Source organism: Lissotriton vulgaris, chromosome 8 (assembly GCF_964263255.1).
Source record: "Lissotriton vulgaris chromosome 8, aLisVul1.2, whole genome shotgun sequence".
NCBI classification, from domain to species: Eukaryota; Metazoa; Chordata; class Amphibia; order Caudata; family Salamandridae; genus Lissotriton; species Lissotriton vulgaris.
In genome coordinates this window covers 524,110,027-524,136,867 of record NC_141696.1, presented here as the reverse complement: position 1 = coordinate 524,136,867, position 26,841 = coordinate 524,110,027, and the positions used below count along the sequence as shown (strand labels likewise).

General features: G+C 41.7%; 1 protein-coding gene across 1 annotated transcript in view; it reads left to right on the top strand.

The window, feature by feature from the left end:
• Positions 1-20,863, top strand: part of GRPR (gastrin releasing peptide receptor) — a 399,801-nt gene extending 378,938 nt beyond the window's left edge. The window contains exon 3 of the mRNA XM_086933318.1: positions 20,160-20,863. Coding sequence (XP_086789444.1) covers positions 20,160-20,552 — 393 coding nt within the window. The 3' untranslated portion in view covers positions 20,553-20,863. The remainder of the gene's footprint in view (positions 1-20,159) is intronic.
• Positions 20,864-26,841: the final 5,978 nt, after the last annotated feature.

Genomic DNA, 26,841 nt, shown 5'->3' with positions numbered 1-26,841 from the left:
GTAGAGAGACTCTATATCAAAGGGTACTAGGGTCTCTCTGGTAGCAATGAAAGGAAGGCCTTCCACTTTGTTGATCATTTCTTTGGTGTCCTTGATATGGGAAGTCGTTTTTTGGTATGTGTGGGCGTAGTATGCAGTCAACATACTCTGTGACTGACCCTACAGTTTTACTAATGGGCGATATGGGGGATTGTTGCTGTCGTTGTGTATCTTGGGGACCCCATAGATACTTGCCATGCGAGGATGTATGACATTTAAAAAGTCATATTCATTCTGACATATGGTCCCTTGTTCTTGGGCCTGGTTGGTGAGGACTTGTATTTTTCTCTGTACCCTAACAGTGAGGTCCAGTTTCACTGGTAAGTAATGTACCGTGTTGTTCAGAAGTTTTGCATTTTATTAACATATTCACCAGTGTCCAGTACAACAAGTCCTCCCCCTTTGTCACAGTTTTTGATGGGTATGTCTGAGGTGTTTTTGAGTTTGCAAAGGGCATTAAGCTCACTTATTTGCAGATTTGGAGATGGTTGTATATTATATTTAGTAGCTGCCTTTAGTGTAGACATAACCACATTCTCAAAGAGTCTTACCTCTGGGCCCACTTGGTCAACGGTGGTAGTAAATGTGGAAACTGGACTTAAGCCAGAACGATTTTCCTCATTATTTCTAATAGCAGAAGTGCCTTCAAAACATTTCTTTAGCCAAATGTTTAAAAAAAAAAGCCATAATGTCCTGAAACAATTCAAAGATGTTGGCCCCAGTATGGGGTACAAAAGATAAAGCTCTGTAAAGCAAAGTTGTAGTGGTAGTTGCAAGGGGCTTTTTTGACAGATTGAAGATTGGTATTTCTTTTACGTTCTCCAGTACTGGGCATTGAGAGTGACAAGGTATTGGGAATTGTTTTGTTGAAAGTTGCAATGGCTGAAATAGCCCTAGTATCTCGGTTGGTCCCTGGGTCTCCAGGGACCCCGTCATGCTCCTTGCCTCCCTAAAAGAGTCTGCCCTTTTGTAGAATTATATTGATGAATGGGTCTTTCAGCCTCATGACTAAAATGTTGGGGACTGTGTTCATTGCTTGAATCAGATGTGTCTGAAAAGGTGGTTATCTACTGTCTAGGTTGTATATTACTAGATGGATCAGGGTCTCAATATTCTCCTTGAGAGTAAAAATGTTCATTCAAATATGGATATGTCTTTTCTTGAGTATAAAACTGTATGTCTTTTTTAAGTTAGTCTGTTTTTCTCTTTAGGAAGTAGTCTGAATAAGATGTTACTTCTTTATTAATTTCCTCTAATTTCCATTTAGCTTCATCAAGAGTGTTTCTCTGTTCAGTCTTATCTTCTAAGGCTATCATGAATCTTTTTTTAAACATATTTCCGTGTGATAAAATCATTGGACCCCTCTTGAGGCGAATAGCCGGGAGGTAGATTGCCCTTTGCACTGCACGTTTATTTTCTGTTAAATTGCTGACTGCGAGCACTTTTAAAACGGCGAATTTTAAAAAACTGTTTATTTCTTCTGCACTAGCATAAATATTGCCAGCATTAAAACGAGAGCCTGCACATAGTCGGTAACAGCCGATTTACGGGCTGAATACCGATTTATTTGCCTGTGAGTTCTCAGAAACGGCGGACATCTTGGGTAGGGGCGTGAGCTTGATCAGTGCTCTAGCCATCACTACTTAAGGAGCCCCCTGCTAAAGAGCGCGAGATTCATTTGTGTGATAAAATCATTGGACCCCTCTTGAGGCGAATAGCCGGGAGGTAGATTTCCCTTTGCACTGCACGTTTATTTTCTGTTAAATTGCTGAATGCAAGCACTTTTAAAACGGCGAATTTTAAAAAACTGTTTATTTCTTCTGCACTAGCATAAATATTGCCAGCATTAAAACGAGAGCCTGCACATAGTCGGTAACAGCCGATTTACGGGCTGAATACCGATTTATTTGCCTGTGAGTTCTCAGAAACGGCGGACATCCTGGGTAGGGGCGTGAGCTTGATCAGCGCTCTAGCCATCACTACTTAAGGAAACGGAAATTCTCCGCGATAGCGGACGCGAAAAGTGGACGCGCCTGCATCAGCGCCGGAGTCACGCCTGAGTCAGCCCGTCTGCGCCCGTCCGCGCCTCGGTCGCGCCCAGTGGCCATGTCTCAATTTCCTCAGTCAAGCTCACTGGTATGTGTCAGCAGCCATACAACTATGGATACTATTACCACCCCACCTATACAATACAGCCTGGAGCAACTCCTAGCTTTAAAAACACCTAGACAACCAGGTTGTTGTCTTTTTGAGCTAAACAAAAACCATAACATCTGCCACGGCTGCTCACTGGCAATAAACTCTGTTAGAACTAAACAATTTGAGACCCAAACAAATATGACATGCTCTAACTCTGATACTAAGCTATTTACCTTCTTCAGCTTAAATTGTCGTTCCCTGCCCAGACACAAAACTGAAATTTTTAATTTGTTAATAGATGAGGCGCCTGACACTTTGTTTATTACTGAAACATGGCTTCATGCAAGCTCCGGACGCGATGTGGCCATGGCTCTCCCCGATTCATATGCGATTATACGCCTTGATAGGATAAATAAAACAGGAGGAGGCATAGCAGTGATCTTTAAAAAAACCTATACCTGTGAGTTTATAAAACTCCCCTGTCCGGGGTGTGAAGGTGCCACTTTCAAAATTATACTTTCCCCCAACTTTACTTTTTCCGGTGCACTCATTTATCGTCCACCTGGAGCAGCATCAAACTGGTTAAATAACATATCGGAACTCCTAGGCCCCTTCACCATGAACACTGCCAATTTCACAGTCATTGGCGATTTAAATCTTCATCTGGATAATGAGCACTGTATTAAGGCCACTGAACTTATTGCCGACCTTGCGTCCCTCAATCTAAGCCTAAAAAACTCTAGCCCTACACATACCGCGGGTCATCTACTGGATCCGATTTTTTCAAACTTTCATAACTTGAACACCTTCCCGGCTATGCCAATTCCCTGGTCAGATCATTTCCCTATCAAATTCTCATTTCAAACGTTAACCTCTAAGAACTCTCCAATGGCCCAAATCCCCACTGTCAGGAAATGGAAAAAACTTGATATCAACATTCTTAATACTTTACTAGAAGACACGCTACCATGCACTAACTCAAGAATGCAAAATCCATCAGCCTCTATCCAATCCTGGCTCCTGGCAGCCATTGACTCATGCCTGCCCAAGACCAAGTTAAAGGGCATAAATCAACGTCTACCTGCCCCATGGTTTAACGACTCCTTAAAACTTGAAAAGACCAAATGTAAAAATGCTGAGCGTCAGTGGAGAAAGTCCTACTCCATGGAAGCCAAAAATGAATATAAAAATCAATTAACACAATACCAAAAGCTATGTAGCAGAGCTAAAGCCAATTTTGTCTGCACTAAAATCACTGCAGCCTTAAACCAATCTAAAACTCTTTTTAAAACAGTTAAAGTGCTGGCCGGCTCAAACACCTCACCAACTCCACCTAATTTAAATAAAACACAATGTAATCAACTAGCTGCTTTTTTTATAGACAAAGTTGATAAAATTTATCAGGCCATCGAACTAAATCAGAACAAATACGACAAAGCTCACAGTGATATACGTAATTCTCCCTCTAACAGACCATGCATTCAAGAGGCCACTTTAGATACCACTTCTGGCAAAACTCCCACCCTCTCACTAAGCACTTGGCCTATGCTTAACGTTGAAACTGTCACCGACCTTTTAAACACGATAAAATCAGGCTCACCAAATGACCCTCTACCATGCCCCATCTTAAAATTACTCAGTAAAAAAGCTTTATCTACTATTACGGATCTTTTAAACAGCTCCTTGCAGGAAGAATGTGTGCCTCAGGATTGGAAGCATGCAATGATTCATCCACTTTTAAAAAAGCTGATGCAGACCCTAAGGTACCCTCGAATTTTCGACCAATATCTCTCCTCCCTATTCTTGCCAAAATTCTGGAGAAACATGTCCATCGCTGTCTCTCGCATTTCATAACCATACATGACCTGCTACCTCCCCATCAGTCTGGCTTCCGGGCTGGTTTCTCAACGGAGACCACCCTATTAGGTGTGACAGAAAACATCCGTTCGATGATAGACAAAGGTGAAACAGTGGCACTGGTGCTTCTTGACCTTAGTGCCGCATTTGACACTGTGTCACATGCGGTACTAATAAAAACTCTGCACTCTTTTGGCATCTGTGGCCCAGCCTTAAATTGGATTAAATCCCTACTTGAAAACAGAACATTTCAAGTCTTTTCCAATTCTGCTTGTTCTGAAACCCACACCTTCAAACACGGAGTTCCACAAGGCTCAATTTTAAGTCAACTAATTTTTAATTTATACATGAGCCCACTCGCAAAAATAGTTGAGGAGACCGGCTTAATGATGTTCTCTTATGCTGATGATTCTCAGCTTCTCTTTTCCCTTCCACCATCAGGCAACAATACTCCCTCCACATTAAGCTTAGGATTAACGAAAATTGCTGGATGGATGCAAAAAAACTTCCTGAAATTAAACGGTGAAAAAACCAAACTTATTATTTTGGGAAGAAATAAAGAACTCTGGGGACCCCAGCACTGGCCCTCTGAAATGGGCCCTCCTCCAACCCCAACCAACCAGGCCCGGAACCTAGGCTTTATTGTCAATGACACACTCAGTATGCACCAGCAAGCTATTAAAACATCGGCCACCTGTTTTGTCATCTTGAAGTGGCTAAAGAAAATCTGTTGGATGCTACCGGATCATACTAAAAAAACTGTCATTAACGCGTTAATAACATCAAGGTTAGACTACGCTAATGCGTTATATTTGGGGTCCAACAAAGCCACAGTCCGCAAACTGCAAACTGTGCAGAATGCAGCCGCGAGACTGTTAGGTAAAATTCCTATCCACTCGCCCACCACCAAACTCATACGTGAGTTGCACTGGTTAAAAATTGAGAACAGAATCAAATTCAAATCTTTATGCTTCATGAACAAAATCTCAACAAACAAAGCCCCTAAATACCTACAAAATCTTGTACAATGTTACCTTCCATCTAGGACGCTGAGAAATGCAACAGCTAATAAATTTGTTGTTCCCAAAATAAAACTGTCACGCATGGGAGGCAAATCCTTCGCCTACGTTGGTCCCTCCTTGTGGAATTCCATGCCACAAGCTCTGCGCTCAGATTACATCAAATTCAGAAAAGCCTTAAAAACCTGGCTAGTTAACATCTAAGTCAGTCATCCGATTACTCATCACTGAATCACAGCGCCGGGAAACCCTTTGATGGGTAGCTGTTTGCGCTATACAAGATAAATAAATAAATAAATAAATTAAATGACATGAAGGCAAAGCTACAGAAAATAAGAACAGCAACTCATCATGTAAAACAGGAAAGAATAAAAAAAATACCATAAGGACATTTTGTGGCAAGCAACACCAGTTAAGACGCTTTAATATAATGGATATAAGGTAGATAATCTTATACCCAAGAAAAAGCAAAGGGCATAATATCGGATGAAAAAAAATATAACACCAATTTCGCAAATAAACAATTTCCTTTGCATATTCCTAGACAAATTCTCCTCATATTTTTTTCACTTTGCATAATGCTCTTAAGCCCCTGGATTTAGCTAATGCACATCCCATATTTGACTTTAAAATGGCGGACATGCGAGGAAAATGAAAATCGAGTAACTCTACTGGGGGCGCAGTCCATTGCCTGTTAGCTGCGTGATCATTTTCAAGAGGGTGCCTGATTAGGAACGGATCCACTTTTAGAATGATTCAAAGCTGATCCATGGAAACTTACACCGAACTAGCAGCGTTTTCCGCGGGCTCTACTACCCATTTCTCCGGTTGGACTCCCGCAACTGTAATTCGCTTAGCCCTGTTCATTTGACCTGCTGTTCTTCCTCCTGATTTATGGCGATCCTCCATCTACCTGTGTGAGCCTGTTTGGTCGGTCCGTCCGCTACCCATCCCCGCTCTTCTCTTCTCCACTTTCCTGCTAATGACCTCTGCCCTCACCTGTCCTAGCCCCCACCCTGTTTATCTACGAATTTTCCCTCGTCAATTGAGATCTAGCTATTTTGTTCTGATGCCCGATGGAGCTACCTAGTTTAGCTATAGGGGAGACAGGTCGGGGATTTCCCTCCTTGGACGTCACCTACCCAGTCGGTCTTTAGCCAGACTTCCTTGCATCTCTCCTGTCATCTCTTCCCACATCCTCCCTCCATTTATGTCTCTCCTTCCCTCCTCTCTCTAAGTATTGAGACTGAACTATTTTGTCTGATGCCCGATGGAGCTACATGGCATAGCTATAGGGGAGATGGACCGTGGATTCCCTCCTTGGTCGTCACCTACCCAGTCGGTCTTTAGACAGACTTCCTCTTGTCTCTCCTTGTTGTCTTTTCTCTTTTTCCTCCCTTTCCCACCTCCCCCGCCCCTCCAATGCTTTTCTCTCTCCTATCTCTCCTCTCCTAATGTAATGCCTTTATTTTGGATGGATTGTGTAATTGTTGATCTTGTCTGATACATTGTTGATCCTCATGTATAGCGCTCTGATACCTTTGGGTCTAGCCAACCTCACTTTCCCTCCTCCCCTCCCCACCACTACTTTCTCGCTCCTCTCTCTCCTCCCCAATGTATTGCTGACTGTTTGATATAATGTTTACTTGTTTGATCTTTTCCTATATATTGTTGACCCACATTGTTGCACTTCCTTTCGTCTCTCCTGCTGTCTCCTACCACATCCGCCCTCTATTTATGTCTCTCCTTCCCTCTTCTCTCAATGTATTGAGACTGAACTATTTTGTCTGACGCCCGATGGAGCTACTTAGTTTAGCTATAGGGGAGATGGGCCGTGGATTCCCTCCTTGGACGTCACCTACCCAGTCGGTCTTTAGACAGACTTCTTTCCGTCTCTCCTCATTGTCTCGTCCCTAGCTCCTATCCCCTCTCCCCCGAATTCTCTCCCCTTGCCCGCTACTCTGCCTACCCCCTGTCCTTTGTGCCCTTTGACTAAGGTTTCCTTCTCCCCTTGTTGGGGAAAGATCCACTATTTATACTCTGGAGTCTCAGCGAACCCGCTGAGTGAGTCCACTGCGCCAAGGGAGCCACTCACACTTGAGGTATGGTATGGCACCCCTTGCCAAAGCACTCCCTCTCCCCTTTCTGGGGAAGGATCCAGTATGTAGGCCTTGGAGTCTCAGAGACCTCTCTGAGAGAGTGCACTGAGCAAAGGGAGCCTCTCGCCATAGAAATAGGGAAGGGATACCACTTCCCCTGGGATCACAGCTTACTGGACTTTGGACGTTGCCTTGACTCGTCTACCAGTTTGTGTCCCCATCACCCTTCCCCTCTTCTCCCCATGCTGTGACTCTCACCCTCCCCTCCCCTCCTCTTTCGCACCTTCATTATCTGTCTATTTCCCCTACTCCAACCCCCCCTGAATCTCTCACCTTGCCTTCTTTTCCCCTTACGTATTTGTGCTTATTGTTTATCTCGACCTTACAAGTAACTATGTTGCCATGCTCTAAGAACTGTGTAACCTTTGTAATGATGTAACCTGTAACTATGATCTGATGCTCATGTAAAGCGCTCTGATACTTCCGGGTCTAGCCAGCGCTATGTAAAACTTTTTAAATAAATAAATAAATAAATACATCAATTTATGTGTCTGTAATAATTGCCCACCATTCTGCCGTCGAAGGTGGGTCTTGTGCGATCCATACTCTAGCCACTTCAAGCCTAGCGCAAGCCAGTATAATGCTAATGAGCTTTCTTAAGCTGGAGTCGCAAAATTGTGGGCCCAGTAATATATCTGCGGCAGTAAATGATATTAATCTATTCAATTTGTGTGACACGGTCCTTTCCAGACCTTTCCAAATGCTAATAATAATGGGCACGAATAAAACATATGCGCAAAATCAGCAGCGTATAGATCGCATTTTGGGCATCTAGCCCTATCATTACTTAAGTTATTTGATGCCCATTTCGAAATACGTGCAGGAGTATATTAAAGAAAACAAATAGTCTTATATGACTGCAATCTTTAGCTAGATGAATGAACTGATTTACAAATTTTATCTAGTGCGGAAGAAATATCATCAGGAGTGCTATTAGCCTCCAGTTTCTTGCTCCAGCTTAAGGCTAGTTTCCTACAGTCACCATTGACTGAAATTTAAAACATCTATATGCGGAACTAATCAATGATTTATTCTTAGCTACATGGATACACTCTCAAATGCACGAATCCGAGAATACATTGATATTAAAACTGCAAATCAAATAGTGTCTAATTTGATAGTATTTTAAGTGCATACTTTCCGTAACTTTATAAAGTGTTCTAAGTCTCTCGAATGTTAAAAACCAAGTCTTATCGTATAGGTCCCCGAGATTTTTAATATCCAGTTGTGCCCATGATCTCCCCCCACCATCGTGAAAAATTCCTGGTAGAGCTGGACTGTCCCACGGAGGGAGTCTAGAATGGTATAACGGCATTTGGAATTTGCTAATAATAGCTCCCCATAGAAAAACTATATCTCTTGCAGTCTTAAATTTGACCCGCTTAAAGTAATTTGGATCAAATGTACAATATAATAAACATTTTGGATTCAGTTCCTAGCTTAAATGCATAGTAAAAAAATGGCTCTTTATAGGGTAGCATTATACTACGAATGCGACCTATAAACGACGACCAGAAGTATGCTTTGAAATCAGGGAAGTCAAGACCCCCTTTATTGTAAGATAGTTGAGTTAAATCAATTGCTCAGCGTGCTTTTTTATAGCGCCAAATAAAGCTAGTTAATATGCCATCTAGGCGTTTAAAAAATTATTATTAATGCAGAATGGAATTAATTGAAATAAATAGATAAATTTGGGGAGGATCTTCATTCCTGTCATTAAAATCTGCACAAGCTCTTCAGCTGTCTCCACTATAAGGATCATCAAATCATGGGAACATCTGTTTGAAATTAAAGACCATTTTTCGAAGAATTGCCTTACTTGGATAAATAATCCAAGGATGTTACAGACTCTAAGGCCTTTGGGAATAACCCCTGTCTTTAAGTACTCGAGCATATATTGTCCATGTAATTTTATTCTTTTAATTTTCTTTTTCAAGGAAAGTAATTCGTTAATATCTTCATTACCTGCAAAGTTGGTATTGGTAGATGCTTGTTGGTCAAAATTGCTTTGGTTACCTACTAATAGAGCATAATGTTCATCAGTAAATCCAAACGTCTGTAATAGTTCCATGTCACAGAGTATAGTGGTACTACTGCAAAGTCTGAAAGAATGTTAGCATGCAACAGTGGAAATCAGTGATAAGACCCACTGAAGAAAAGCAATGAATTGTGTCTTTGTGAATCAATTTACAAAGAAAAATCATATATAAAGCAAAGATAACTTGAAACAAACAAACCCCACGTAGACAGGCTGCGGGTAAATAAGTGTAAATGAAAAGGGCTGCCTGCTACTAAAAGGGATTTCCTCTAGGCAGACGTTTGACCTTGAGTTTTGGTTTTGATGTTATAGCAAGGCTCTGTATTGATCATCAGTGGTGACTGGTGATTTTTGCATGTGGTGAGGCAGGTAGAAATTAAAAATTCTTAAAATGGACGGTAAATGTTTTATAAATAAAATGTGCCCTAATCACCTCTGCATTACGAATTCCATTTTGCAATGCAGAAGTGATCTATTTAAAAAACATTTACTCGCATTACACTGTCAAAAATAAATAAATTCTTCTTACCTTCAGCTTGCCTTTGCAAACTCTTGAGTGTTCAATTCTTGTGCATCATGATACCTCCTTGTAAATATATGCCTGCTGGTCACATAGAAACTAAGCACCAAGCACCCTAGCCAATCCAAGCACTGCTTTAATGCTGCTAATATCAGTAAAAAAGCATAAAAGCAGTGCCAGGATTAGCTAGGACAGCCAAACACAACGCTCCGTCGGAATCCAAAAGGGATGTACCTCTGCTGTTCAAACTCCAAGGTTTATTTCCTCTACAAGCCTGAACTGCTCTTGTTAGGCTGGCCACAGCAAAAACACAGACCAATCTGACATGCAAAGTTCAGTTAGTACTGCCTCACCGTCTCCTGGTCATCACTATCAATGTGGGAGAGAAAGCACTGCAGCCTTGCCCCTAATAGAGAAGAAATGAACTGCAGTTCAGGGGACGTATTTAGGGGAATATAATAAGGTCATTTCATGTGGATGGACTCACAGTAAGGGGGTCAATGCCCCCATGCCTCTATGGAGAAACCACCCCTGTTGATCACTAGCTACATTGGTTTGAATGTCTTATAATGCTTGTATATTCTTGAACTGTTACATGTACCCTGCTGTTCAAATGATATAAATGTAAATAAATACATTGAAAGAAAAAATAACTAGAAAGTATACCGTTGCCAGCCACTGCTCTTTGTACCTTGTCTTCATGGACGTGTCACAAGCATTTGATCACATTAACATGTCTAATCTCTGGTCTTTGTTACTTGGTATTGAGCTAGATCCAGCAGTGGTCTATTTTATATTAAAGTTACGCAGTAATTTGTCTGCCAGAGCCAGATAAGGCACCAATGGAAAGTGTACAGAATCATTTGATCACGTTAACATGTCTAATCTCTGGTCTTTGTTACGTGGTATTGAGTTGGATCCAGCAGTGGTCTATTTTTAATTAAAGTTACACTAGGAATTTGTCCGCTAGTGCCAGATAAGGCACCAATGGAAAGTGTACAGAATCATTTTTTCTGGATTGGAGGTGCAGCAAACAAAGGTGTGTTTTATCATAGGAATTAACAATTTGTGTTCCTTTCTGACTGAACGTGGGTAGGCAGTACCTGCTTTGTTATATGCAGACAGCGAAGTATTGTTGGCAAGCCCCCCTAGGAGTCTGAGAAACCCGGTTATTGGTTTTGCTGACTTTATGACTGGTCTGGATATGGATATCAATTACCCTAAGTCACATATCATGGTGTGTGGCCCAAAGTGACAGAATTTGAGCCAAATGAATGAGAACAAGCTGACTAAAAGAACTAGCTGTCCTTATTTGGGGGTTGTGGTTTAATTATTCTAGTAATTGGCAGTCTAATGTGAATACCAGGAGGCAATAATTCACTGATTATATTGATGCACCTTTTAACTTGATCCCATTAGTAGGGGGGACCAATATTAGCTTTTGTAGATATCCATTAAACAAAATGTGTTCCTGTGGCTCCTTTTAGTGCTGGAGTGTGAGAGCATGGCAATGTTTTGTTGATTCAACATGAAGAGGACCGTTTTTTTCAGCAACGTTTATCTCAGCTTCTTTATTGCTCAAAATGTATTTGTCACCAAGAACTAGGCATGTCCTATATTGAGGAACAATTAAAGGTTACTCCTCTGCTGCTCTGAATTTCTATCAGCCCCCCCCCCCCCCAGGCAGCTTTTAGGTAACAGGTAATCAGGGATTTTCTTAGGTGTGACCCAGGGATCTCAATCCACTAGTGATCTTATGTTTAAATGTATTTTGGCTGATTGAGCAGGCCCTCCTTCTTCACTATCCGCAGCACTGTAACAAAATATGAGATATCTTAGGTAAAGCGTGCCTTTAGTGAGGTTAACCATTTCGGAAGGGACTTTTTGAACTTGATAAACCAACCAAAAGGCAGTATATTATCTTTCAAACTACTACCGGTATTGAGCAATAACTCTTGCACAGTTTGCTCTGTTTTCTGTTGGCCATAAAACAAAAGACCTGATTGTGGGAGAACACTATACTTTTTTAGAGTACCAGGGTCAGTCTGACACTGTCTCTGCCAAGAAGCTGGCTTTGCCACAATGCAGTCTTGCCTAGTTCCCAGTGTTCAAATTTAATATGTTTGTTAATCCACCAAATATCGTCTTATCTCATGAACAAAACCAGAAGAAGGTGTGAGAGGTTAGAAAGTACCTCACTTAAGCATCACCAAAGGAGCTACTGGTTGGTACTCACGAATTTGCTCAAGCTATCATCATTGGTAACTTTCATGACCGTGAAGAAAGAGAATAGGTAGTGCCTTAATTTTTAAGAGGTGAAGAAAAGGAAGCTGAGAAAGAATTCAGTGGCAATGCTTATGTCATTCCTAGCGAATCGGACCCCATGGTGAGAAAGAAGAAAGTTACTTTTCCAAGCTAAAATGATTTGTGACTCACTTGCAGTTATACATACTTTATTGATCGCAGTGATCACACTCAGATTAAAAGAATGACATATGTTAGACCATTTCAGTTAGAAAGGCCGACATGTTTCATTGCCACTTTTTTTCGGCAATTTTATCAGGGCTTGGGGACTGGTCTCCACCTCACCAACACTTCAAGCATAATCTGTGGTGATTGACAAAAAATAAAAGAAAGATGGTGCCAAAAATTCAAACACATATTAAAATTGTAGTTAACTGGCAATATTGCCAAGACATTTATGCATGCAACTGTACGAGGTAATGCCATAATTACCCAGTGGTTGCTAACAGGTCTCGTACCAGCAACACACCATTAGGGGAGCTCACACAATTTTTAGCTGCGCATCCCCTGCAAAAAGTAGCAGTTGCCGATCTTCAACCTTTGGATATGTATACCTCAACATTCATTTTAATTGATGTGCACTGACCATGTCACCAGAGGGTCACCCATAATCACCCCATAATCAATGAGTGCCTACCTCACATCCGTAAGCCTATCCTGATAGGGATTGTGCCAAACCTTGCAGCCTCGCAATACATTCGTACAACAATGAAAGCTTCACTAACTGTACTGTGTACTATTCCAGTCTATGGGGAACTACCAATTGAATTGCCACAGCACTCCACCATGCTTTACCATGACTGGCGGTCTCAAGTTGTTAAGTGATCATTATGGGGCAGCCCCACTCCCCACATCCGTGGTACCATAACCTTACTGTGTAAATGGTCTTCTCTGCCGTACAATCATCCAGGACGCTGAGAGTGCTCATGCGCTCTTTAATGAGCAACAAGCGCGTCCCGGATGGACATCAGGAAGCACGCCCCCTGACCTCAATCAGCATTCACGTTCACCATGTAGTGTGAGAGAGGACACTGATGAGGATCCTGCTCACACACAGGTACGATCTTGGAGGGGTAGTATTTACATACAAAAGGTACCTGGATTGTGACGTTTCGATTCCTTTCTCAATTTTCTAAAGATTCAATATTTCATAAAGCCTTTTTCTTTATATATAAAAAGCCTGTTGACAGATCATGACTGACTGACTGAAGGTATTTGTAGAGCGCACTATTGCCGGGGCATCTTGGAGCTGGGTAATGTGGAACCGGGGCAGCCTAAAAAGATTAGATTTGCATGAAGAGCCAAGTTTTTATACTTTTCCTAAAAAGCGTGAGGCAAGACTGGAGTCGCATTTGGATGGGGAGCGAGTTCCATAATTTAGCTGCTAGGAATGAAAAACGTTTTCCTCTTCATCTATCCTCAGAAAAAGTACTAGTCCAGTGTCAGTGGATCTCAGACAACGCAGTAGGACGAAAAGGGGAAATAAAAACTGTAGGTCTGGCACCCTCATGTATTTCAGAAGGAAGTCGGCACATTTGCCTAAATAAGGTGTATTGACTCGGGCAGTTATATGAGTGCCTGATGTAATATATAGTCATTAAAATACCTGCACTTATTAAGAAAGAGAGAAATATGTATATCTCTATTGAGTTGTGATATCGGGCACTAACTACTACGGATTACATTGACCACCACCCCCTGATACCCATATAGGTCCCTAGGTGTTCTGTGTGGTGTGCCCCAAGCGAGTAATCAGGAGCGAAGGCGTGGTATGGTGTTGCATCGCACACAGTGCCTTTCCAGATCCTCCCTATAATGCAGTCCCTGCAATACCATAAATATATGACTGCGATGTATTTCATGACTCTGACATCCATGCCGATGCCCCAATGGTCATACTTTAGATACTAAGCTCTGAGTGCAGACTGACACAGACACTGGCATACATTTATTTGTGTATACACATATCCTGCCCACCATGTATTAGAGCCTCTGTTTTTATTCTTGATGGGGACCACATCCTATAGTAGTAAAATCTTTATTCGGTTTCATTTTTACAAAGAAAACCATAAAAGTGTACAGACATTTTATAAAATTTAACATTACAGATTAAGATTCAGTTTAGTAAAACATCATCATTGTCTTATCAAATAGTTTTAGAGACTGTTATTTTGAAGGGTTAGCCTATGCTTAAAAATGCATTTTAAGAAGGTGCTAACAACTTTACACACGTAAGCCGAGTTTAAGAATTGTAACCATAACATAGCAGGGCGGCATCTTCTAAGATATAGAGATCGAAGCAGAGGGATTAGCCATAATTTGCGGTGAGCAGAATAGAATTTACAAAACAAAACAGTATGCATTGTTGACTGCTCTGATAGTTCGTCGCATGGGCAAGGAGTTAAACATTCTTCCCAGCTGTTTCTTTTAGGGAATGCTACCACCCTGTGGAAAATGTTCAACCTAAATCTCGTTAATAAGAAACGTTCAAACTGCGAGTTTACGTAGGTTAGGTAAGGTTCCATTTCCAGGGTGGTCATAACTGCTATGGAGTGCTGTACTGATTGTTTCCTGATCTCCACAGTGATGTGAAGCTCTTCGAAATAACTCAACGCCTTTACCTTTCGTTCTTTTTTTGATATTTTGGCGATGGTTTCAGGATTGTGATAGTACTCCGGCGTTTCAGGATTGTGATAGTACTGCGGCAGTTTCAGGATTGTGATAGTACACCACATCCTATACTTCCCAGGCAGTCCTATGTGGTACAGACATATATTCGTACTACTCTCACCATAGCCCATCACATGCCAGTGTAAGGTGTGCCCCAAACAGGACAGGTTCCAACCTGCCAACCTTATTCCACTCAATACAGTCGTTCGAACCTATTTGTCCACCATTTTCATAAAAATCCAACAAGCCTCCTTCCTGATCAGTATGTTTTAAGCGATATGTGTGTTTCCCACTACTCTCTCCAACACTGTCCATTTCAGATCCCTGAAATTATGTTTCTGCTCCTGGTAAGGCCGGACCAGTCTGTGTAGTCAGTTTCCCTGCCTTAAGGGTACCAGTATGTTCTTGTATCCTCACCTTCCCTTTGCCAGACATGAAGGCCAATGTAATGCACTCCACTCACACTGGTAAGTTTGTAAATTACATTTGTGGTGTTACATTTGCTAAATTTATTTTGATGCCAGATTCTGCCATCCGTCAACTGGGCATTTTTGGACGCCTGAGTGAGTTCACACACTGTGCAGCTCCCACAAGGGAAGTGTCCCGATGGTATACCTGATTCTCTTTTATGTTGGGTCCAAGTGTGTGTGGACCAGCCGGTCTCTTAGATTAGGTGCTCTTCTAAACGCAAACCTTGGGGGAGGCATTTTGGTCTGACTAGTGTCCAGCAACGTCCAGTGCTTTCTAATAATCTGTCTAATTTTGGGTGACAGGGGGTCAAAAGTAGTGACCACTGGTAGACAGGCCTAATTGTATCTCTCATTTCTTTCTAGCAACGCCTCACGGGGGGTGTTGAGCACTCTGTGATATGTCTGCAGGTCTCTGGGACCTCCATGTGATCAGCACTGGCAAAGGACCCAGAGCTTTTAAGCCAGCAAAACCGAAATCCAGCACTGCATCATAAATACAGTAGGTAGAGGCAAAAAGTCAGGGGAAACCATGCCAAGGATGCCAAGACTAACATCCCCACTTGTGAGGGAACAGCAGTTCACATTCCTTGGGGACTAAATGTGTGTCTCCACAATGGGTACCAGAGATGGACCAACCACACAATCATCTGCTTCCACTCCTGTATTAGGAAAGTGCCTCCATTAGGCAAGCAAGGGTTGCAGGGGTGTCAGAATTATTTGACCCACTTGTCATCTTGGCCTAAGTTTGCAAAACCTTGTCTGAAGTATTACCCATTTTCTTGCTTTCCATCTAGATTATTTGTGGAAATAAAATGTGTTAAATGCAAATACCCAAAAATAATATAACTAACGATTGGTACTATAGAAAACCATGACTGATTATTGTACTACTATATATCTACACCAACAATATACTGGTGCAAGTATATCGAGGAGACAATATTGAGGGACAAAATGTCAAAAAGTAAGTGCTTATAGGGAAGTATAGATGTATTATTCCTGTCTCCTCATCTATGTACCCTGAAGATGTATGTACCACATAAGTACCTATGCATGGAAATCAGTATAGAAAACCTAAGCTTACTTACCTGTCGATATTTTATTTTTGATATTCTGTCTTCGATATTCTGTCCCGTCGATATTGTGGTTTCCATATTCTGGGAGCATATAGTGACAGACTAATACTGGATGGGGCATATTGTGCATTCTAATTTGACTCAAACTGCTCATACCACATGAACTGTTCTCTTCCACTCATCCATTTAATAATTGCTCAACACCCGATCCCACACCTGTCAGAACTCAAACTTGTTCCCACTTCATCTCCTTTTAAGATTTAGCATATACGGAGGTGGATTTTTTTTCCCCAACATCAAGGTCATTATTTAGAATTTACAAAACCAGTAAAGAAAGATTAGCATGATTTGAAACCGGAGTTTTTGCGATTTGACAGCAATTTCTTGCTGATGCTAAAGAGCATGACTATCAGTCCTGAAATATTTTATTACCACATTTCTAATTCAGAAGTATTCACATTTGCTTAAAAGACAAAAATAATCAATATATGATATATTGATACTGAATCCAGATGTTCCAGGATCTAGCCCTCTCAAAATGAGGGCGCATATGCTCTTGGAGAGAGGCTCACAAACCCATTTCACAAGCTTATTTGTAAAGAAATTGACGTGAAGGTCAAACAGCCCGATATGTTTAACATAATGTTTTACTCCATAAAATGTTTTAAAAATATGATAACAGGTCCTTCAAGAACAACAAAGATGTTGAATAAAGCAAGAGATTACATTCATCCCTGTTGAACAGTAAGCGTGGGACATGTAATGATGGCACAGTATGGATTTACACTGCCATCTTTATGCTCCGGAGAAAGAGGCAAACGCCCCATGTAGAAGATAATGTATTTGAACTCTCTGTGTTGGTCTTGGAAGCCACAAGGGTAGCTTTTATAGGATACACGTGGTTAAGTCTTCTTTTTGAGATGGTCTCTGCTGTTGGGTGTATTATTAAAGCAAGGGTGGGCAAATACAGAAATAAAAGGAAGCCTAATGGGGAAATCATATACTGATAGGAGAATAAAATGGCCTGCTGGGATGAGAAATTGAAGGGAAAACAGTTGGACATATGAACATTGTGCCTACCTGTTTAGCATGCTAAAGACAATCCATAAAGACTGTGAGTTTCAGCAAACAGGAACATTATATTTAAAAAGCCTATGCAATATATAAAAAAGGAAAATATACCATCCCAAGTTGTCATGTGTTTTTGATGACAACACTAGTATTTCACTGAATAGTGCTGTTTTGTGTGTGCAGGCTTCTTTTTGACACGATATGTCCATTATAGAAATGTGAAACCCGCATGGAATGAATATAAAGAGGCTGTGGCGGATGATGTGCATAGAGTACGTTCAGCTTGTTCTCTTTCTTTGCCAATAGGGAAGGAGCTATGAACAAAAATCAAAGAGATTAAATGCATGGAACAGCTAAAGTCTGAGAGGGTGATAGGAAACAATCAAAGCAGATGGTAAAGCAAATGCCATAAAAAATAACGCACAGCGTAGAGTTCACGTTCATGGGTTTCCAGTCTGGTAGTTATACTGTCAAGTAGACGCGTGAATGAACCGCATGGCACAAGAGGGCGCAGAGAGTACACTGCAATATTTGGCAGGCGAGCAAAGGAGGCTTTTTCTGGTCAGGTAAAGATGAACATGCCGCAGATATCCTGTCGCATCCCCTCAAGGAGAGAGGTGTCTGGGCCACACCGTGGTGTAATGAATGTTCTTTCCATTAGTTCAAACGTGTGTGATCATAAGAGGCATATGTTATTTTTTTATGACTACATGACTCATTCTTCACCTTGAATATATTGTATGCATACATTTGTTGGCAGCTTGTCGTTCTTACAGGAAGTGCCTGGCGTGCTCATTAACTGTGGGAGGGATGGAGAAAAGCAAGCAATTGCCGAAAGCTCAATATATAACGAGTAGAAGAGGGATGGGAAGTGTGCATTTGTCATTGAAAAAATATTTTCTCTACCACCTAAAATGCTTTCCGAAGTGTTTGCTTTATTGTTGGCATAAAGATCTGTAACAATTGGTACTTTTTATCGGCAATGCAATTGGTGAAGCTAAAATGTATGAAATTGGTTTGGAATTTGAAGCTTTTAACAAATTACTGTGGGGTGGACTTATATATCAGTGGATGGAGTAATTACCGTCACCATGGTGGAGTACATTACTCCTGCCATAAGGAGTGTACTCTGCCTGCTGCATATAGAGATGTCCGCTACCCCTGCAGAAATCTATTTTATTTTCAGGAATCGCTGTCAACATGACGGAGCTGTACAACAATCTTACATTTTTTGTTTTCAAAAAGAAAATCCCAAAGTGAGCTTTTCTTTTTGAAAAAATCTACAAAAAACCCTCACCATGGAATGCTCCCCTCACCATGAGAGATTCCTCCCATTGTGAGGTGGGCATTGAGCATTTTTCAATCCCCCTTACCATCAGTTTTTCCCTGGCGGTGAGGGGCATTGAAAATCGGATGTATGTCTGGCAATCTGATTTTGGTATGGGGGCATATACCAAAAGCTCCGTTGGGCCGTCCAGGGGCGTAACACAGGCCCCGCAGCCCCCGTGGTGCGGGGGGACCTCTAGCTCAAAGGGGGCCCCCTCGGCACTGCACTCTGGCAGGAGAGCTCCTGATTGAGCCCGGAGGGGGCCCCTCTAAGTACTGTGCAGGGAGGCCCCCTCACTTTTCGTTACGCCAGTGGGGCCCTCATAGGGGTTTTGTCACTCTGGAGATGAAGTAGTCTCCACTTTCGTCAAACCTGTTGTCCACACGTCTCTAAAGTAGGCCGACAGACCATAATGTTGGTGGAAAGACAAATCCATTGTCGATACAATAGAGTTTTATCTCCATCAACTTACATCAGGTCCTAATGCTGTGTGTTTTCAAATTCTCTGCCTTTATTTTTATGCAACCCAACATTAGTCACGTAATAAAATGGTTCAACTCCACTAAAACAGGTGCAATATTTTTGTTTTCTCTTTATAATCCACCATGTGGATTGGCTATGTTAAGCTAACATCACAATATATAATACGTAAATGTAGACTTTTTTTTATAAAAGAGGAATGATCGAAGATGACACTGAAAAATGTCAACATTTGGAAATCTGACATTCAGCCCTATACGCTCTAAATGTAATAGTCTGAGAATAACATGATGTACTCTGACAGAATGATGCCTACTTCTTTGGGGTTGAGTGAAATGATTGAATCCTTACCTCTTTCAGGGAAATGTTGCATGAAAGTGCCCTACTGACATAATAATCTGAACAATGAAAAACCTGAAGAAAATTTCACTACAGAATTTGAACTTTCCATCCCCCAAAATACCACCTCAAATTTATAATTCTATTTACCAAACATGCCTAACATTTTATGTTGCACAAAATCTGGTTAGAACAGTTGAAAGACCAGGCTACTTTCTAAAAGTTAAATTGTATTTGGAGTTCGAAAAAAATAATTATCATCAATTAAAATGGTGTTAAAGCTCTGTAGGAGTTCGTCAAGAGCTAGACATATAAATGAAGTAGTAACACTACTTTTGTAACACTGAATAACCTTACTCTTAAGCCTCCTCACCCTCCCGAAGTGAATTGTACTTGATTTCACTGAACAAAAAAAGTAAATATCTTCAGCTCCAGTGTGAAAAAAGATACTAGAGTTATGAAATTCAAATGTGATATGGGAGAATATGTTTCTGTGGTTATCAATATTGTCTGGAAGGGACATTATTGCCTACAATTGAAGTTTATAATTCTTTAACAAGAAGAATACCAGACTGTTCCTAGAGAATTCATGGATTGAAGCTCTTTGCTCGCATTTTATACTTAACAAATGGTGTACTCTTTCTTTTTCAGATTGAATCCCGGAAGCGGCTTGCTAAGACTGTGCTGGTATTCGTGGGCCTCTTTGCTTTCTGCTGGCTTCCTAACCATGTCATCTATCTGTACCGGTCCTACCACTACTCCGAGGTGGACACCTCTGTGTTACACTTTGTGACCAGTATCTGCGCTAGGATCCTCGCCTTTACCAACTCCTGCGTAAACCCTTTTGCCCTCTACATGCTCAGCAAGAGCTTCAGAAAACAGTTCAACAACCAACTCTTTTGCTGCAGGACCCGCATTCTCATGCGATCACAAAGCATGGGGAGAAGCACCACCCGGATGACCTCCGTCAAGAGCACCAACCACTCGGTGGCCAGCTTTAGCCTAATCAATGGGAAGCATATCTGTCAGGAAGGCTGTGCTTAAAGCAACCTATTTCAAAAGAGTTGCAAAAGAAATCATGTTACTTTAACATTTGTTGCCACTAGAGCATGACCTATGCTATGGGAAAGGTAAACTAAAGAATTCGTATCTATGGACGATCATGGACAGCATACAGAGGTAGGACTCGAATATGGGCTGGTGAGATTCATGTATTGGAAATCTATGGAACTTAATGGATCAATCCTCCAAAGAGCAATGGACAGGCAATTTGTTGGTTTCCAAGTAAGGATAGAACATGGTATTCCAAGAAGAATTGATTGAAAAATATAAATATGCAGTAGAGTATTTAAGAGAAATGTGAAGTATTTATGTCTATTTTTATTGACTACAATATTTATTCATTGTGTTAAATTGATTTAATGTACCACAGAGTAATGTTTACTCAGGGACCTTGGTTCCTTGATTTGAGCAGTGCCATGTGAATGAGGTAGCAAAAAGGAATTTACCTAAATCCTGTGTGTAATTTTGCAGTGTACAGACAATCCAAGGAGTGTAACTCCTGACTGCATTATTTGTAAACAAGATTCAAGCAGCTGTTTTAGCTTCAATTATGAAATCCAATATGCTCCTAGAATGTGCTATTTACCACTGCTTTATTTATGTGCTGTTAAAAAAGTATTCTGGGCCAAGATTACACAATGTGTGCACTGCCCTGGGCTGTGCCAAGCACCCCTTGCACAAACATACCAGGGCAGTGTACCCTCTTAGGATGAATGTACTGTCCTGGAGGTAACTCATTCAGGGAAAGAGAGATCAGCTACTTCCAAGCCGCTCTATGTTTCGCAGTGCAAGCAGCAACCACCTGCACTTTAAATAGGGGGCAGATATGTGGGACATTTCTGGGAGTTGCATGTGAGTGTGCAAGCAGCAACCACCTGCACTTTAAATAGGGGGCAGATATGTGGGACATTTCTGGGAGTTCCATGTGATTCCCTTTCTTTCTCCAGAGGGCTGCCCGAGGCAGTGAACTAAATATGACCACCTTTTTGTGGTGCACTATGAGTGTTACTCCTGAGAGCATGTTTGCTGGTGCGCACAATCCGTAATAGAGTGCTGACACACAGGCAAAGTGATTTCATCATTTGCATTGAGCCATGCCTCATGCGGAAGAGAGTGCCTCCTCCAAGATAGCCAGCACTATCAGAATTACTGAAAGGGCCACACAACTGAAATACAATAGTGCCCGGGGGTGAACAAAGCAGGGAAACACAACTGTTGTGCCCCCTGGGGCACTACACATAATAGGGCCTTTGATAATCTAAATCTAGAGTGGGTAGAAACTATATTTGCATGGGCATGAAAGAAACATACTGACTCATTACATGTAACCGGCTATTGCCAGCCCTCATAACTCCTATCTGGTGCATTACCACATGTGATACTCTTTGCGAAATGCCAACCTGGGTAAACTGTACAATGTAGCTGTGGAAGTGTGTTCGTAAATCTGAGAGAATGACTGATTATATCACTCCCTAAAATTATTTCCTGTTGCAAAATGGGATCCAAAACTACTTTCGGCTCTGATGAGGTGATAATTCATAAGAAATATAACCAGATTATCTGGGTAACTCTATGTGAATGCTTGCTTGGTTGGTGCCAACATTCAAATATATGGATTTACGGGGCCTCTATCTTGCAAACATGGAATACATTTGTCCTTTCTTAGGGACTGTATGGACGTGATCTGAGTTCCTAACCCCTGAAAGGGAAATCAAAATATCTGTAACCCTATTGTATCCCTACACGATCACAAAGCAAAAGCTTGACACAGAAATTAACTTTCTTTCTGTTCCTAAGCAGAAAGGTTAACCTTCCCAAATCTAAAAATAAACTTTTTAGCATTTCCGATTTTCTGACTTTTGAACGAATGCTATTTGAATGCTGCAACAGGTAATGGAGGCGCAATGTTTTTGACTGTGAAGTGCGGCTTAAATACATAGCACACATGAACGGTGCAGTGGCATACCAAGGGTACTATGGCGGGACGAATATGCGATGCTCTTCCTGTGGGATGGCTACTTTTGGCGAGCTGCCTGGCCGAGGATTGATTTCCGCTGCTGGGCATTATAGTGTGAGACAGGCATCACATGAGTAAGATAGATGACTGTCAGCTCAAAATGCCGGCGGTTGAGTTAAGGGGAAAATGCCTCCAGCATATGTTGAGCTTTCACTCGGATTCCCTGAATTGATGGGGGTCCAGAGAAGGGATGTGGCACCGCTTTGAAATATACCACTTTCAAAAATAAAACAGAATAACCAACCAGCTTCAAATGCATACAACACAGTTTATAATTAATCACTTTGACCCAGATTTAGAAACACTTAGTTTTGGGTATGTGTTACTTTCTAAATCAAACCCGACTCAAGGTGCTGCTTTGGATTGTAACCCAAAGAAATGCAAAGCTGTCCTGTATTGCATTTCTTTGTGTCAAGGGGGCCGTTCCATGGGTGGTGCGTGGGAGTTCCCACACAACCACCCATGTTTTTTCGTGGAAATCCCTACCCACAAAGAAATGTAGACTGGAATTTGAACCAAAATGTTGCACCTCGTGCAGGAAGGAGTAACGAGAAGAGTTTTCATCAGGGCCGGACTGGCCATAGCTGGCACCAGGCAACTCTCGATGCGCCGCACGGGTGGGGTCCGTTTTTGGGCCCCTGGGGGCCGTTTCTGTTACACGGCCGTTTTTGCAGTATAGCTGTGAAATCGGCCCTGTAACAAAATCGTACGAAAACCGGCCCCGGCAAAGAGCTTGGCGGCACCTCCAACACCCCCACCCCCCAGCAGGGAAGGGGGGCGGCCAAGCACTTTGTCAGGGCCGGTTGTTGTTCCCAGTCAGGCCCTGACCATGAACCCTTATCTATGCCCAGAAAATGGCCCACAGGCTCTGGATTGGGTAGTAAAAGGAGGCCCCAACCAGGGAGCAGTGGACCCCTCAAGGCCCTGGTTCCGGGAGCCACTGCATCTGCTGCACAATTAATAACTACATCCCTGGGAGCATGGCTGGTAGGATAATACTTATGTGTTCACAAGTGCACTTTGTAACAGCACCAAATATTCTTTATGCAAAATGTGCGTTATTGTCAGAAACCCCTGCTCGAAACATTGGCAGGAGATGTAAGCACCCTCTGTGCAAATTCTACAGATGTCCAGGAGTTTTTAGCATTAATGTCCTTAAAAAACTCAAAGAATATTGCTGTAGCTCCAATATGGAATGGTCATCTAAAATAAAGGGACGCCCCTCATTCCTATTTTATATGTCTAATTTTGGTAGTTGGGTATGTTGTAGTGCTAACTAAAACAAAACACATACCATAAGTAGAAAGAAAACGGAGCTGTAATAATTATTGTGGTTTTACTTCAATAGCAACATCATAAAATACACAAAGCCCAATGTTTTAGACCTCAAGCCCTGGATATTCATGCCATGCAGTGCCATATTGCCGAAATGAGAGCAATTTGTGCTGCACAAGTTAGCAAGAGTCGCACATCACTGATGTCACCAGCCATGTTCCAGCAAAACTAGCTCTTTTAGTGTGATATTAGGTGTTGTGTTAGGGTGCATATATGGCTCAGCGGCGCCGGGCTTGTGATTTGCCCTCGAGGTAAACCCTCCAGTACAAATTATAATGTGAAAACCACAGAGAGGTGAACAGTGAAAGCTGTGTAATTTCCCCCAGTTGCCTGTCTTACATGTAGGAACAGCATATAATATCCTGCTTACCCATTGTTTGCATCTGGTTTCCTTTAGAAATAGGATTGGATGCAAAGACTTTTAATTGATTTGCTTTGCATTAAAACCTTTGGTTGTTTGAATTTTTCACACCCCTTTATGCCCTCTATCCATTAATTAATGGGCGTTTGGCACTCCTTGATACAAAGTAAGGTGCATATTTATGGAAAGGTTGTGTCACCCTTGAGTCATGCAGAAGGAAGCAAGAGCGACGCAACTCGTGATTCATCAAGCCACACAATGCCATCATGCGAGGCCTTGTGTGGCTTGATAAATCTAGAGTAACATAGTGCAGCGCCAATCACTGAGTTGCGTTATTCTGCTCCAGGGAGGCATTCCATGGGTGGAGCGTACTTGTTCCCATGCATCTATCCATGGTTTTTGGTGTATTCCTAAATTTACCATTAGTGGTAGACCTGGGAATGTGTCAAAATGCTACCCATCCCAGGTGAAGCGTAACAATGAAAAATATCTTTATTTCTCCTTTTTACTTTCTCTTTCTATGTGTGCTGCAAAAAATGCCTCAGGTGATTGTTTTTGTGTGGGCACCTTTGTTACAAAGCATGCACCCTTGCACCATTGTGTAAGGGTTCTTTCATTGGTGCTAGGCAGCACATTGTGCTCCAGTGCTGGGAAATGACATGAATGTGCTGTATTTTAGGTACAACCCATTTTGCCCTTTCCCTATCACGCTGTGTAGCACAACAAGGTGACTTGCTGTGCTGCATGGTTATTTGTTAAATATGCTTCTAGGTGTTGAGCTGCACTTGAGGTATGTTTTGGTGCAAAATAGCTTTCAATAACAAAAGTTTACTTCCTTGCATCACAAACGTGCCTGCACAAACATGGCAAATGTAGGCTTGAATATTTTTACCAGAAATATTAGGTCTAATATATGTCATTTTGAAGTTGCAAAATAAGGTAAAAAAGTATTACTTTTTCAGCAGCCTATTCCAATCAACAAATTATTTTGCCACAATTTCCATTTAATTTCCATTCAGTCTGCTCATTTTGCAATAGAGTGCTATTTTTCGAGTTTAGCTTCTGAGCTTTATTGACCATCTCTTATTTGATTCCATGCAGTGAAGCCAGGAGGTATTCCTTACAAGTTAATACAACTACCTCTTAATATCATGGTGATAGACGTTCAGTGCTTTAAACTTCCTGGTTATTTTGGCAATTTTCATTTAGAGGACCACTTTGGTTTGTCAGCTTATATCTGCCATTACTCGTTTAGAGGAGAAGCATGGGTTACCAAAAGTGATTTTGGTTTTGTTATGATATGTGATAATGTAACCAGAACAGGAAGAAGACCAATCTGCCATATGAAAAGCTGCTGAATGACGTGATAGACAGAATATTACGTTGAAGACAATTTCAACAATGAAATTGGGCAACCAAAGACTATCAAGTTCACCTACACAAATCTGTAAAAAGGCAATTGCAAGATGAAACTGGATTTCTCCTCATTGCACTATTTGCACAAATTTGAACATTTGTGCAAAAATTGGGGTTGTTGTGGTTTCTGCATCACTGACCCAAGTAAGATGATATCAAGCACATAAAATCGTTATCACTAACAAAATGCTCTTGATAATTGCCCTTGAGGAAAAGTGAAAAGGGGTATGATGGTTACCTTGTGCCGCTTTCTGCTTTCATCCCCCGAAATTCTTAATCAGGAGCTAAAACATTGCACAATTGAAAAATCCACTATGGGGTTCTATTTTCAGAATCATCTCTGAGATCTAGAGGACTTCCACAATGAATGAATGTTGGATTTATAGAGCGCATGGTTACCCGGAGGCGTCCCAGCGCTGTACCACTGGGGAACCCGTCCTGGCTTTCCCTGTGAGATTGTCCCTTTACTCAGCATCCCCAAGGTGCAGCCAGGCATCCCCGGTGGTGATGGGACCAGAGTGGAGATTAAGCAAGCTATTGCCCAGAGTTGCAGCGCAGGACCCCATGGTTAGAGTGGCACCAAGGCAAGATTTATCGGGCCCGCTGACATTGTTCCTGCACCCGGCCGCGTCGGGAATTGAACCCTGGTCTCAGGCTGACCTCTGCCTCCGGGTCTGCTGCCTCTAACCGTTGAGCCACACTTCTTAACAATGGGTTATCAATAGGGTAAGTGCCTTCATTTGTCAAGTATTCTTCATTATTGCGATAGTTAGAAATGGGGGTCGCTAGTTGGCAATGGTTTGCACCGGTGTCCAAGTAGGACCATTCTTCCTAGTCAGGGTAAGGGGGATACACTTCTAAAATAACCTTTGCTCGTCCTGTTGGTAGCTTGGCATGAGCAGAAAGGCTTATCTCAGAGGCAGTGTGTAAAGCCTTCGTGCACACATAAAGTAATAGAGTGAAAGTACTACAAATGGACACCACACCAGTTTAGAAAAATAATTAATCTTAATCTAAACCAAACAAGACCAAATTGACAAAAATCCACAATACAGTAATCAATATATGAATTTTGAAAGGTAAAAACATTTCTGTTCAAATAAAATGTGGAATGCTACACTTTTACACAAAGTACCTTGGAT